The sequence below is a fragment of the Hyaena hyaena genome, unplaced genomic scaffold (assembly GCF_003009895.1).
Source record: "Hyaena hyaena isolate Hyena2069 unplaced genomic scaffold, ASM300989v1 scaffold_126, whole genome shotgun sequence".
NCBI lineage: Eukaryota > Metazoa > Chordata > Mammalia > Carnivora > Hyaenidae > Hyaena > Hyaena hyaena.
The window spans coordinates 2,438,414-2,450,776 of NW_024080759.1; the positions used below are offsets into that span (position 1 = coordinate 2,438,414).

A 12,363-nucleotide genomic window follows, 5' to 3' on the forward strand; every position below is an offset into this window, starting at 1 on the left:
AGATGTTGTCTTTTACTAAAACATATTTTTTAAAAATCTGACTGCAATTGAACCTATTTCTTTATTCAATATGTGTGAAGCTATTTATATTCTATTTAGGCTGTATTTCATTAGTAATGTGAAGACAAGTTTAATTGCTTGTTTTAGACTCAGATGAGATTGTGGCTTTAATTTCCTAACATTTGGATGAATTAATCATATAGATGAGACACAATTGTCTGATGCTCCATTTAGCTATGTCATATTTGAAGCCAATATGCAGCAAAAGCTATAGAGTAATAACAAGTATATTAAATTTTAAATATTGATTCATAATTATTGTTCTATTATTTTATGAGATTAGAATCTGAGTACTATTTAAAATCAATAATGATTATAACAATTTTGTCCTTCTGTGTGTACATTGCAAAGGTCCATAGTTTCATATTTTTTCAACTAAATTATTTTAATTTACTTGTTACTTGAAAGTTACTATTGGAGCACCTGAGTGGCTCAGTCCGACTTCGGCTCAGGTCACGATCTCACAGTTTGTGGGTTTCAGCCCCACATTGGGCTCTGTGCTGACAGCTCAGAGCCTGGAGTCTGCTTCAGATTCTGTGTCTCCCTCTCTTTTTGCCCCTCCCCCACTCTGTCTCTGTCTCTGTATCTCTCTCAAAGATGAATGTTAAAAAAAATTTTTTAAAAAGAAAGTTACCATTTAGTTATTAAAAAGTTACTATTTAGTAGCCTCATATATATTTTTTTCTTTATATATTTTACCTTAATACAGAAATATTTACATTTATTACTAAAAATCATTAAAAATTGAGGCAAGCAGAAAGAAGGAACTAAAAGTTAATCTTAAGTTCCCAACACCCAGAGATATCCTCTGATAACATTTTATGTGTTTCAGTTATACATCCAGTTGTTTATAAAAATGAAAACATACTCTACACATGTTCATTGTTTTTCTTATTTATGAATCAAATCCAGTATTATTTATTTTTTCAATCAATGTTTACTAACCTATGTTTTAGGTCACTGCATTAAATATTCCTTTTTTTTTTTTTTTTTTTACAAATAGTTTATTGTCAAATTAGTTTCCACATAACACTCAGTGCTCATCCCCACAAGTGCCCTCCTCCATGCCCATCCCCCCTCCCCCCCACATCCATCAGTCCTCAGTTTTTGTCAGCATTCAAGTCTCTCATGGTTTGCCTCTCTCCCTTTCCCCCACCATTTCCGCCCTTCTTCTCCCCCTTGTTCCTCTGTCAGGTTCCTCCTAATCCTCCTATACGTGCAAACATATGATATTTGTCCTTCTCTGCCTGACTTATGTCGCTCAGCATAACACCCTCAAGGTCCATCCATGTTGCTACACATGGCCAGATTTCATTCTTTCTCATTGCCATGGAGCACATGTACCCCAGTGTTCATAGCAGCACTCTCCACAATAGCTAAAACATGGAAAGAGCCTAAGTGTCCATCAACAGATGAATGGATCAAGAAGATGTGGTTTAAATATTCCTTTATAATATATTTTTTGTTGTATGCATGATATTATAACATATGATTATACCAGATAAATTCAACCCATCTCCTGGTTTTGGACAATTATTTAGTACATATTTTGATATTTGCTTAAAAACAAACAATTCTTTTGCTATATTTGGAGTAATTCCATGATTGTTTGCCTAACATGAATTTCTGGAAATGGAATTATTCAGTCAAAGGGATTGAAAAATTCTAAGACTTTTGAGAGTATTGCTATATTGCTTTCCAGAAAAGCAGAAACATTTTATACTTTGACCAATATGCCTTTCATTCATTTGGTCCATCTTTTGGACTTGATTGGATTTTTGCAATCATGTGTGACTATTACCAGCATCATGTTCATATTCTCTTTTTCTCTATTTTTTAATATTTATCTACATAGCATAGCTCTGTCACTATCTTTATGTGAAAGTTTTGCCAACAGAATTGTCAAAAAAGGATCAAAAAGATAAAAGCCAGCACTCAAGAAATAGTGAGTGTCCTCATGTAATTTTCTTTAAAATATTTTTAATAAACAAATATTCACATGTGAGGGTGTTCCTTGATGAATTAAAGAGGGAAGAAAAATAGGGAAAGGAACAGAATAACCACTATTTGCTTACTTGATGAAGTAACAAGTTGCAACATTGAAGCTTTAATTGCCAGGTAGGATTTTTTCTTCCCCCTGAGAATGCAGTCTCAGAAATTTTAGAAAATTTCAGTGCCTGGGGATTTTCAGTTTCAGGCTCTACATCTCTGGTTTGGACTTTTTGTATGTCAAGGGTGTTTAGTAAGGGGAGAAGTGCTCAGAAATAGGGACATAATTCTTTGAACACTGGTGTGTGTGTTCACTTAGTCACATAGGTTATGTGACCCACTGAGCAACATCCTGGGTCACTGCAACTCTCATTTTCTCTTGGTATATTCCAACATGGATTGTCCAACCTGGCTTTGGAATTATATTTGTTAGAGGGAGATAATAGTTGTAGACTATGGTTTTATTTTTATCATGTATATTTAATTGCTTTCTCTTAAACACATCATTGAAAATACTTAATTACTTTATGATTCTTAAACCAAAAACCATATTTGGTGATTGTTCAACCTCCTTTGGGTTTGTCATGGGAAGAAAGCATATTTTAAGTTCTTTGCCTATAGTGGAATGCATTTTATAAAAGGAAAAAATGGATGCGATTTCTGTAAGATACTCCAAAAACTAGTCTTGGTTTGCCTTGCTTAAATAATAACTCAGTCTGTATATTTACTTGGATGTTATGGTTGTTTAAATGTATCTGTGAAAATGTGTCTAAGAATAGTGGCTATTTATTTATTTATAAATAAACAGTATTTATTGTTAGTATCTTTGGAGCCCATACCTGCCTCCTTGGTATAATTGTTTCAGCTAGAGACTATACAGTGTAGCAGTGTATAAGGCTACATTCCTAATACTTTTGGAGACTAAAAAAATGTGTGTTTTACAGGATGAAGGAGTGAGAGTCATTTACAGAAGGCTTTTGTTCTTTGCTTGATGTGAAATCAAATTAATCTTGAGTAAATCAAATTGGAGAAAATGAAAACACAGCAGCTTGACAGATTTGTGTCTAGGATAGTTGACATAGGTTACTCTTTAACCTAGATAAAACACATAGAATTTATTATTAAAATAACAAAATATGTGTAGCTATAAACAAAGATAAGATTAAAACTTCTTTGGACAGACTTGTCAAATTTTGACAAGAGAGGAATTATAATGCTATATTATATATCAAATCCATTGCTCATAACAAGGCTTTCCTACTCCTTATAACTTGAGGTCCAACTGTGAATATATAAAATCCTTTGAGAAAACCAAATCATTGGAACTGAGACGATGGAGAACAAGTAATGTAATAAATTATCATCATGGGTGTGGCCTGGGGGCAAGAGGAAGGAAAAAAAAGAAATTATAATCACCACACTCATTGGCTTATGTCTACTTGTCATATTAGTGCCTATACAAGAACATAAAGTTAAACATTGTTAATGTCTAAAAAATAATGAACTGAGAAAGAGAACCATCAGTTTTCTAATCCACTCTTACTCTTTCTTCATGAGTACTGGTAGTTAGTTTGAGGTGATATGATAGCATTTTTATGTGGGATTTAAAATTTCAAAACTCTGGGGCATCTGGTCGGCTCATTTTGTAAAGCATATGACTCTTGATCTTAGGGTTGTGAATTCAAGCACCACTTTGGGTGTGGAGCCTACTTTAAATAGATGATAAATGATAGATGATAGATAGATAGATAGATGATAGATAGATAAAATTTCAAAAGCCCTTAATGGTTAATTAAATTTTTCCTTATGCCATCTCAAAGAAATAGGCCAGTTTTATTATTCTTATTTTTGAATTTGGAAATGGAGTCATAATGTCTATATGAGTAATTTTTATTCACTTCAACTTTATTGCATTTAAAAATGTTCTTGCTTCTCCAAAATGAAGAATAACATGGTAACATGGAGGCAAATTCTGGCTCAATAGGGTTAAAAAAGTAGAGGTTATAATGTGTTTATAGATGATCTTGTCTTTACTGTTCATTTGAGTTTGAGCTGTTTTTGTTAGTTTTGGGGTTTTGTCTTAAAAATGGCTCTTGATGTTGAACACATGTTTGCCAATCATCTGAAAAATATTAGTGTAGATGGTCATCTCTGGGTACACTGGATCTGTATCTCTTCATCCTTTATAGTGCTTTCCTTCCCAAGCAATATTAGGATGCCATATTTTAATTTTTTTTAATTTAAAAAATTAAAATTTCTTCCTCTCAGATAGCTATCAAATATGATATCTTGGGCTGTAAGTAAGAGAATTCCAACCCAAGCCAATGTCACTTAAACAATAGGTGATTCCTTATTTTCCACAAAGTGCAGAGACAGAGCACTGTAAAGTTCAAGCACAGTGAAGTCTGGTTTTCTGCATTCTCTTGCCCTGCCTTCCTGCAAGTTAGATGGCTTTCTGCAACACTGCCTACCACAACACACGGAAACAGAAAAGGACCTTTTATTCTTCCCTGGAAGCTAGGGAACCTTTGCCTTACAAGACTTCTCCTCACATTTCATTGGCCAGAATGGGTCTTTTGTCCATGCCTAGACTAAAAACTGACCATACAAATGAATGTTTATAAATGTCTTAAAATCAATCAAGATTTACTCCTATGGCTGGAGTGGCATGGTGCTCACCTTCCCTAGAGTGGGGACTCTATGGGGGAAGGTAGATCTTAAATAAAATTAGAATTCTAGTGAGCAGGAGTAGGGGCAGTGTGTTATAATTACCTTTTCCTTACACTTCTTATGATGAATATAATTATTTAAAACCTAGCATAGGAAGTGGTTGAGCCAGTTTGTTTTACTTTTAACAAGCTTTTTTATCTTGATCATATTCTCTCAAAACTTCCACTAGGAATTATATTGCCTCTTAAAACTAGTGTAGATGGATGTAGGGACAAAGGATGGTTTAGAAGGCATGCCATCACCCCAGCTACTCCACTTATAAGAAATACACATTCCAAGTAAAAAATTGAACTTTCTATGACAATTATTTTAAAAAAATTTTAAGTAAAAATAGCATACTTGCCATGCCAGTAGCAAGTATAGTTTCCAAATAAATCACTTAACCTCCTCTTCTGGCCATATTCATTACCCTAAACCCTTTTATAAGAAATTCTGATGTCATCAATTTTAGAATCCTGCCATAGTTTCACTTTCTCGTCACCTCTCAGAAGAAAGAAGTGTGTCTTTGGATGCTGATGCGAGTTATGGCTTTACCTTGTGGGCCGTTTTGTTGTTGGTTCTTTAATTCAGTGGATTTTGGCCATACTTTTGAGAGCCCACTTTATTCTGGCTGTCAGCTGGGGACTGTGGAAGTGAGAACTTCTGAGTGGGACTGACTCTCCTGGAGGGACAATGTGCTTACCCAAACAAGATCCAAGGAGGAGATTCTGTTGGTCAGAAACAAGTCTAAGGCTAGGGAGCTCCCTGAAACCAGGCTGAAAATTAAAGATAGATTTATGTTTGGACAATGGGGGTAGGGTGGGGAAGTAGTTGGGTAGGGAGACAGATTGAGAAACCGGGCTGATTAGATTCAGTGTTTGAGTCTGATTTGGAAAGATAACATTAAAAAGGAGAGTCAAGTTGTATTTTCTAGAGGGTCAGACCCAATACAGGCAAACAGATGATGTCAGAGCTATGTTTTATCCACATTAATCCTCCAGTATTTCACTGCAATCCTGCTTCTTAGTGGAGGGGCGCTAAGTATCTCCTGCCACCATAACACTAGAAGACTTGAGTTTTTCTTTGGGCCAGATTGACTAAGGCCAATTGCAAATCTTGAGCCAGCCGTCAGAGGCATCAGGTAGCTTCAGGAGATACCACCATTTTGCTGGAAAGCTCCCTTCACTATGATAAAATTTCACTCCATATAAAACAACTTTCAGCTAGTTTGTAAGCACAATGTTTAGTTTCATAGACTTGTCCCTGCTGTTAAAATACCTGTTACCCTTATGTACTTTGTTTGCCACCATTGGCTGCCTCTCTACCTCTCCCCCACTACAAATGTTTTTTGATGTCAAGGTTCTACCTTAAGGAAAAGGCTTAATCATGATTAAAAAGAAAATTGGTAGCTAAGTTAATTGTGAGTCAGTTTAAGATTTTTGGCTTGATTCAAACAGGTAGAATTAGGGAGACAATTAGCGTTGGTGTGGTTGGATTCTCACAGCCATGGTTCTCCTTTCCTGAGTTACCTATTTTGTCTCATATCCTGGGATATCATGATGAAATTACATCATGGGACTTCACTATGGGGTGGGAATGGTGGGTGGGAATTGAGTGGTAGATAATCTCACACTTCTGCAGTCTAGAATTTCCTCAAGTGTTAGAAGTACCCAATACACCTAGAAACTGTAAAATCTTGATGTGCTGTTATAAAGATGAAATCTTGGTGTGCTTTTAAATTAGAAATTTGGGGTGGAAAAAAAGAATAGAAATTATACAAACCTGCCAAAGATATTTTGTTTAAAGATATTTTAAAAATTACAAATATTTATGGTAACTTTAAATCCTTCTTTAAACATTTCTTTAAAATTATAGAGTTGCTTTCTAAATTCAGAAAATAGGCAAGTAATCAGAATATTTTTCAATAACTGTGTAATTTAGCTACTTCTGACATCATAATCACCAGCAAAGTAATTAAATTAAACAAGAACTTTGGAAGGTAAAAGCTAACCTTAGTTATTTCATATGCCTTGGCTATCTTACATAGATTAAGGATTACATAGATTAATGGAAAGATGTTTGATTAGTAAAGGTAAATGTCCAGATTGAAAGTTAGAAATGCAGGTTTATTAAAATTGATTTTATTTTAGAGGCTAAGAAGGAAACAGCTACTTAGTTATTGTGAAGAGGCTATTATGTTTGAGTATTCTTCCTAGATTTTTACTATACAGAAGACTCAGTATATATGTATATATATTATGGTGAGAGCTTTCTCCCTCACCAACAGCATCCTAATGGAGACATATGACTGTGCCATTACTATTGCTGATGTGAATATTGGCCTCAAAATTTAAGCCTGTGACTCTGAAAATGGCTATAAATACTCTAAAATAATAATATTGTGAGTATTTAAATATCATTTTAAAGCATGTTTTTAGTTTTTATTCTATGTATATTAGAAAAATGATTTACAGTTTGAGTAATTGTAGTAATTGGAAAAAGCTGTTGATATGTGAGGTTTCTAAAATCATTAAGAAGAGCAAAATGGATGTGATCGTTTGTGACATACTTGGTTTGAAATAATTTTACTGTTATATTATCATTTCATATGTTTAAGTGGTTTTAATGTTGTCACTAAAATGGCACCTAATTAATACATTCACACAACACATAAAAATGCACTCAGTGCCACAAATTCTCCTGCTGCTGCATTTATTTATGGCAATGTACACTGCTTAATGTGTGCTTTTATTTGAAAAGCATTTTTGTAAATGTTTGCTATTTGCACTTTCTCTGTGTATAGCTGCAATCTTGTGCCACATTCAGTATGAGAGATCATCAAAGCAATTAGCTTAGAAGTGCTTCTCCATTTACCAAAGGACTAAAACTATTTTTGAAAATTATGTGTAAGATTGCTTAGAGATTATTGTAGGTCAGGTTGTGTAGAAGCAAAGCTGAGACAGGAATTGTAAGAACAAGTGATTTGTTAGACAATACTCTCAGGAGAAGGATGCTAAGGGCAGAAGGAAAGAGAAGGGGAAAATATCTATGCATGGAGGTGATCTTGGGCTGCAGTTTGCTCCCACAGTGAAACTCTAGAATATGAATGGTATCACAAAATTGGGTCCATTGTGAGGCAAGTGGGCAGGACTTTTGTACCCCCAACCAATATTCATTTGCAACAGGCTCTTAAGAATGGGTAGGAGAGAAGCCTCTTAGATGAGGCACTTCCCATTAGGTCCAGGGCAATTCTCCAGAAAAGGGAAGTGCATCTGTGAATTATCAGCATCTTGGTGATGGGAACTCTGATTAACAAGGGAGATCTGGTATGGAACCAGCAGCATCTGCTATATAGATGAATAACAACTTAAAAAAAAAAACAGAACTTATTGGACCTCAGTTTCATTACTTTCCCTTCCTCAGCACACACCCCACCACACACACCTATATTTGTAATCAAATAAAGGTGGGGAGTCAAACCAATCAAGTCCCTTTGATTACAGAAACAGTTTAAAAGCATAAATGAAGACATGGACTTCAGGTCTATTCTTTTTTGCTGTTTGTGGTGTAGTAATAGAAAATTTATGTGGACGGGGTGCCTGGGTAGTTCAGTTGGTTAAGCATCAACTCAGGTCATAATCTCACTGCTCGTTAGTTTGAGCCCCATGTCAGGCTCTGTGCTGACAGCTCATAGCTCAGATTCTGCCTCTGACTCACTGCCCCTCCCCTGCTCATGTACTCTCTCTCTCTTTCTCTCATAGAAAAAATAAACATTAAAAATTTTTATTAAAAAAAGAAAATTTATGTGGCTAACTCTGCTATTAAAATGCATTTTTGTTGTCATGAATGAAAATTAGTTCCTGGAGAAAGGACCTGAGGTTTTGTCCATGAAGACTTGAGGGTGTTTTAAATGCCAAGTACACTTGAGGAGGTCTTTCTGCAGTCTTAATACCCCTATTTGAAATGCTTTGTTTGCAGAAGCCTTCTACTGTCTGTACATTCATAACTGATTCAGACAGAACCAATACATTCAGTGTGTTCGATGAATGAGTTCATCTTAAATTCTTTCTCTGCAATAGATTATTATGTCATACAGAAGAACTGTAGGGTATGCTTCTTCCTGGTAGAATACCTCCAACCTCTTTTTCTTCCCATTATAGAGCTTAGTGAAGATTATCTTCTTTGCAAAACAATTTTTTCTTTCTTGTTACTTACTGAAATACTGAAATGCTTTACAGAAACTAGGTAACTTTGTATGAGGACAGTGGAATTCCCATATGTATCACCAATTTAAAGAGATTTTTATTCCATTTTAAATTGTCAAATATTTTTCAAGGGCATAGAAGACATATTATGAAAAATTCTGTGAATTGCACAATTAACTTTAAAGCAAAAGATCATTGATATAGTAGAAATAAACAATAACAAGTCTCCATCTTGGATCAAAGAAATACTTGTTGCTAATAATATCCACTCTGATTGCATCTGTATTTAATTATTCCAATTTATTAAACAGGAATAATGATATGCAAATAAACCCAAAATAAGAAAGAGACATTAATTTAGATTAGAATTCAAGCTGATATTGCAAACTTTTCACTCTGCATAGAGCTTTGCTAATACTTTCTGTAGAACACAAACCAGGCCAATGCCTTTCTGAAATGAAAAAGGCATTTTGGAGCAGGGTAGACATGTTATTGGATAGGGTCTTGAAGAGCTCCTATTTACAAATGATTTCTTCAGCGATCTGAAATTTAATGCCATTGGTAATCTGCTCACTAACAATATCTAGTCTTAATCCCACAAAGTAAGAAATTGAAAGAATAAATGATAATTTTAGACTTGTTTTAAAGTCAAACCCTAAATTAGTGCTTTCCTCAGGCCTTAATTTCCTTTGTACAATTGTTCATTTAGCCATCTGCATTTGTGTTTTCCTCCAGGAGTAAAAATTCCTTTTTAGTCTGTATGTCTTAATAATTTATTTCCCAGCATTTGTTTATTTCATTCATTGGTCATGATTTTTAAAATATTGTTTTGACAAGATAGTATAAATACTTTTAAAATATTATGTCACTTGGCAACTTCTTGAAATTATGCCTGGAACTCATGACAAGACCCATAAAGGATTGAAGAACTCACTGTATTATTGGAATTTAGAACCTTTTCTATAGCAGACATTTAATTTGGCTAATGTATTAAAAAAAAAACACCCCAGACTTTGTTCTCTACAATCAGTACCATTTGCTAAGCAATGAATTCCCTCAAACTTCATGATTGCTTAACAATATGTTGTGACATTTTTATCGCTTCTAGAAATTTCCAATTAAGTGAAGAAGACCACTGGATTTACCAGACTGTTTTGGATCAATATCCTGCAGATATCTGTGGCAGAAGGACTCTGTATCTCAACATGTTACAAAGATATTTTCCTCACAAATCTAGACATGATTTGGTGAGTGCTGGACCCTAATAATAGCAAGTTAAATTGTTTCGGTGGTCCGTAATTACTAAGCAAAATTTGTATTTCTAGAATGGTGGTCTAAAAATTATTTTTTTCTATACTCTAGAAAATGATATAGTTATAGGTTGAAAATCTCTCACTTTTCTTTTTTTATGTTTATTTTTGGGAGAGAGAGAGCGCATGCAAGTAGGGGGAGGGGCAGAGAGAAAGGGAGACACAGAATCCAAAGCAGGCTCCAGCTCAGAGCCTGATGTGGGGCTCAAACCCATGAACCATAAGATCATGACCTGAGCTGAAGTTTAACCAACTGACCCACCCAAGTGCCCTGAAAGTCCCTCAATTTTCAAGCTATATGGTCCATAAAAGGTGGAGAACCCCTCAGGCAATGTTTAGTCTTCCATGCTTACCTGCCCCAGGGATCTTTACTGTGTCTCCCTGGGTTGCTCTGCTAGTGTTTGACCCTAGGGGTCTGTGCAGTCACCTGCACACCCTCAGAGGTTCTGCAATCTCTGGGGCTTGCCGGAAAGTGGGGTGCCTGCTCATCTATCCACAGAGCCTGCCTTATCTCAGCCCTTCTAGTCATGGGGAATCCAGCACTTGTCTTGAGGGCTGTGCTTCCCTATATCATCCTCACCTCGACAATTCTACTTCATCTCCCTACTCAGGTCTGAAACACATGCCCCAGGCTGGAACTCAGAGTCTTGACTGAAGTTTCCCTGAGAGGGCCTGGGAGACTATTGTTTTATTCTCCAGTTAATAAGGCCACAAAGACAAGAAAACAGAAGTTACTATGTCACCAATTAACTTCACAATAACACCTTAAAACGTGTATGTAAACACACATGTGTAAAGTCTTAACTTCTAAATGGGTCATGCTATCAAATATTATCACATACTTTGAATTTTTGTAGTTGTTTTAAATTAAGCAAGAAATAAGACCAACACATGTATCAAATTCACCTTATATCAGTCATGTCTAAACTCCTGTAAGACACATAATGGTAGATGAAAAAGTACTATTTTTATTCCCATTTTACAGATGAAGAAACTGGAGTAAAGGCCACACAGCTAGTATGACCACCCTCTCCTATCTTTTCCTACTCCCAGCCCCCACCCAACAATTATTTGTTTTAATCCTGACTTTTATTTTATAGCAGATACCTGTTTTGTAAAAAAATATGTTATATAATAATACAATCTAGATTTTTTGGTCTTAGTTTATTAAATTAAATCTTTCTTGTTATGCCCTGTTGATTCTATTTGTTTCTCTGACCAGCTGTCATTTTTAAGTTTGTAAATTTTTCCATTTATCTGCTATTAATGTGATAAAGATTTTATACTCACTTCTTATATTGGACTGATTAGTATGCATTTCTGCATGGTATATGCTTCCTTTCTTAGTGTTTGACAGATTTTAAGGATATTTTTGGCTTTTAGGAACAAAGCTCAGAAGTTTCCAGAAGAGATCTTGGTAGCTGATACTTGATTTAGGTAAACCATAGCTTGTTTTATCATGTCCTTTAATTTACCACATATAAATTATTATTTTAGGATAACCTTATCTTGCTTGCTAGATTCTTTCTCTTACCGCTTAGGGGCTAAATAATGCACCAAATCCAGAGATGTGGTCTATACTAGCAAGACAAAGAATATGTAGGTCAGTATGGCTCTCAATTTCAGGAGACACAACTTTATATAAGGAGCATTTCAGAATCACCTATGAAGATTTTTCAGACTACTCAGGCAATCTCCATTCCTGTTCTTCTCCTCGAAACTCCGATCTCCCATGGTTTGGATTTGTTGCCAACAGAACTACCAGTACCCATGTGAGTTTGTCATGTCCATCAGGAGTGTAGGATGGAAGAGTTAACATCATTACTGTAATTCTTTCAAGTTTAGACATTCAAACACCTGAATATTTCAGTAATCAAGGGCAGACTGAATTTTCAGGGTAAATATAGCAGTTTATGTTTATTAGCATGTGTCTAACTGATAAACTTGAAGTAATTGTTAAAATACCCAAACTGAGTACTCTGGGGTAACCTGTGTGGCTCAGTCTGTTCAGCATCCACCTTCCACTCAGGTCATGGTCTCATGGTTCATCAGTTCACGCCCTGCAGCTGACAGCCTGGAGCCTGGAGCCT

At 35.3% G+C, this 12,363-nt stretch overlaps 1 protein-coding gene across 1 annotated transcript in view; it reads left to right on the top strand.

The window, feature by feature from the left end:
- The window catches only part of CCDC148 (coiled-coil domain containing 148), a 238,125-nt gene that overhangs the window by 97,175 nt on the left and 128,587 nt on the right, over positions 1-12,363 (top strand). Inside the window, exon 9 of the mRNA XM_039237513.1 lies at positions 10,072-10,210. Coding sequence (XP_039093444.1) covers positions 10,072-10,210 — 139 coding nt within the window. The remainder of the gene's footprint in view (positions 1-10,071; positions 10,211-12,363) is intronic.